The sequence below is a fragment of the Garra rufa genome, chromosome 5, assembly GCF_049309525.1.
Source record: "Garra rufa chromosome 5, GarRuf1.0, whole genome shotgun sequence".
Lineage (NCBI taxonomy): Eukaryota > Metazoa > Chordata > Actinopteri > Cypriniformes > Cyprinidae > Garra > Garra rufa.
This window is the reverse complement of record NC_133365.1, coordinates 17,412,940-17,415,576: the sequence shown is the minus strand read 5'-3', so window position 1 is coordinate 17,415,576 and position 2,637 is coordinate 17,412,940. Positions and strand designations below refer to the sequence as shown.

At 34.2% G+C, this 2,637-nt stretch overlaps 1 protein-coding gene across 1 annotated transcript in view; it reads left to right on the top strand.

The window, feature by feature from the left end:
• The window catches only part of msh3 (mutS homolog 3 (E. coli)), a 78,249-nt gene extending 77,328 nt beyond the window's left edge, over positions 1-921 (top strand). Inside the window, exon 24 of the mRNA XM_073841197.1 lies at positions 593-921. Within this exon, the coding sequence (XP_073697298.1) occupies positions 593-674 (82 nt within the window). The 3' untranslated portion in view covers positions 675-921. The remainder of the gene's footprint in view (positions 1-592) is intronic.
• The last annotated feature ends 1,716 nt before the right edge of the window (positions 922-2,637 follow it).

Here is a 2,637-nt window from a genome sequence, read left to right as displayed (position 1 = left end):
AACTTACCTGTACATGTTTCCAGAAGCCAAAAAAGTTAAATTTAACCTGATCTTCAAATTTAAAAGTTTTCAAACCCCCGGTAGTTCACTTTCAGAACAAAAATGTACAGATAATGTACTCACCCCTTTGTCATCCAAGATGTTCATGTCTTTCTTTCTTAAGTCATAAGGAAATTATGTTTTTTGAGGAAAACATTTCAGGATTTCCTCTCCATATAATGGACTTCTATGGTGCCCCCAAGTTTGAACTTCCAAAATGCAGCTTCAAATGGCTCTAAACGATCACAGCCGAGGAAAGAAGAGTCTTATCTAGCAAAACGATGGGCATATTAGTCCCTCAGTTGTCCTCGGTGTGAAAAGATGGATCTCAAAATCATACAGTTATTGTTGGATAGGGTTTAAATACACAAAGATGCTTGAAAATCCAAAATTTGTGGGACCTGAAGCATTTTTCTGAAGAACAGCAGGCAGTTTAACTGTTCAGGACAAACAAGGGACTGCATTATTAAAAATATTTCCTGAGGTATTGAACCTTTTTGTAATTGTGTGGTATGTAACATGATATTACCCCCTTTTCTCTTTACAAACATAGGAAAATGGTGAGACTGTTATCTGATGCCTGGAGTATCACCAACAAGGAAGCATTCCTGGACTGGAGAAACGGTAGTCTCTAATAATAGCATAATGGATTTTGCCTATAGGTTGGTAGTTGCAAAAACCGTTAAACAAACAGGAACTGAATATCATATGTTTAAATACATCATGTATTTCATCCCGTTTTAACGTTAACTCAAAACAATAGATCTTACAGCTATGAATGACGTCTTTACATATACACTCTTCAGGTGCTTTTCCCAGAAGATTTGCTGATAATATGCTGTATTTGTGCCCATTGGAAAAAGAAAATGATACATCTTTCTAAGATTGTTAGTGTGATGTTGTATTTACATTAATTAAACTAAAAATCAAAAATCTTTTTGTAAATTGTAGTGCTTATTTTTTTAGTTCACCCATAAATGAAAATCCTGTCATTATTTACTCACCCTCATGTATGATTTTCTTTTTTCTTTTACAGTGTTGGTAACCAAACTGTTTTAGTGACCACTGACAAAATGAGTATTCTCAAACAGAAGAAAGTAACTGATAAAGATTTAAAATGGTAATTGGTGACAGCGTATTCATTTCTGGGGTGAACTATCCTTTTAAGTTTCCTTAGTAATCTCATTGTCCTTCAAAGGTGACGTCTGAGGTGAATGATAATCAGTCTTCATAAAAGCTGAAGCAGTCAGGCTGAGATCATAAAACCCTTCTGTGTTTTCATCCGTTACGCACATTTGCATTGCTTTGAAGTTTCCCAGATTTGCTTTAATAACATTATTTTTCATTTAAAATTATGAAAAATACATATACTACACTTTAAAGTAAACCAACTTTACTGGATTTTAAAATGTATTTGTAGTATTTCATCTTTATATCCTGAGATATGCAGTTTATCAGTTATCATAACCATCTTAACCCATGATATTTGTCATCCTAACGTCAAGAAAAAAACATGGCATGGATTTCTCAGAGGTAACCGAAGCTTGATAGAGACTGGGACACTTGGAAGTGTCCACGTGAGCGATTCTTAGTCCTGCATTTTTTTCCTTATCTGACACTTGAGAATTAAGTGCAAACACGTTTATGGTACGTAGAAAAACAATGGAAAAGAAACACAGCTGAATGTAAAAATGTGTTCCCTTAAAGGGATAGTTCACCCAAAAATGAAAATTCTGTCATTATCACTCACCCTCATGTAGTGTCAAACCCATAAGACCTTTGTTCATCTTCATAACACAAAATAAGATATTTCTGATGAAATCCAAGAGCTTTCTGACCCTGCATAGACAGCAATGCAACTTCCACGTTCAAGGCCCAGAAAGGTAGTAAGGACATTGATAAAATAGTCCATGTGACTTCAGTGGTTAAATCATAGAAAACAACAAAAATAATGACTTTATTCAACGCTTTCTTCTATTCCATGTCAGTCATGGTGCTCTTGTAATCCCACTTCGAAGACTGACAGAAATTGTTTTATAGATTTGTAGCTGTGTCTTCGCTTCATAAAATTAAGGTTAAGCCACTGATGTCACATGGACTATTTTGACAATGTCCTTACTACCTATTAGTTGTGTTGCTGTCTATGCAGGGTCAGAAAGCTCTTGGATTTCATCAAAAATATATTCATTTTGTGTTCAGAGAATGAAAGAAGGTCTTACGGGTTTGGAACGGCATGAATTTTTATTTTTGGGTGAACTGTGCCTTTAAGGCCCATTCACACCAAACACTATAATGGTAACTATAAAATTAATAATTAATAATTAAAGTAATTATCATTCTAATTCTATGACCATAGGGAAGTCACATCACAGCTATAACAATAACAGTTGAACAATATCATTGGAATCACTTTTAGAACAGTTTTTTCTGATGATCAATAAAATAAGTAGCCAATCAAAACCCATTCTACTTAAAGTGGCAGATGAGAAAAAGACAGTGTGAGCTTATCATAAACAGCCTTTACACTTGTTTGTGTGGCAGTTTTTATGCAGTAGTATTTTTTTGTAATTTCTAATGCTGGTAGTAGTTATTTTGTTA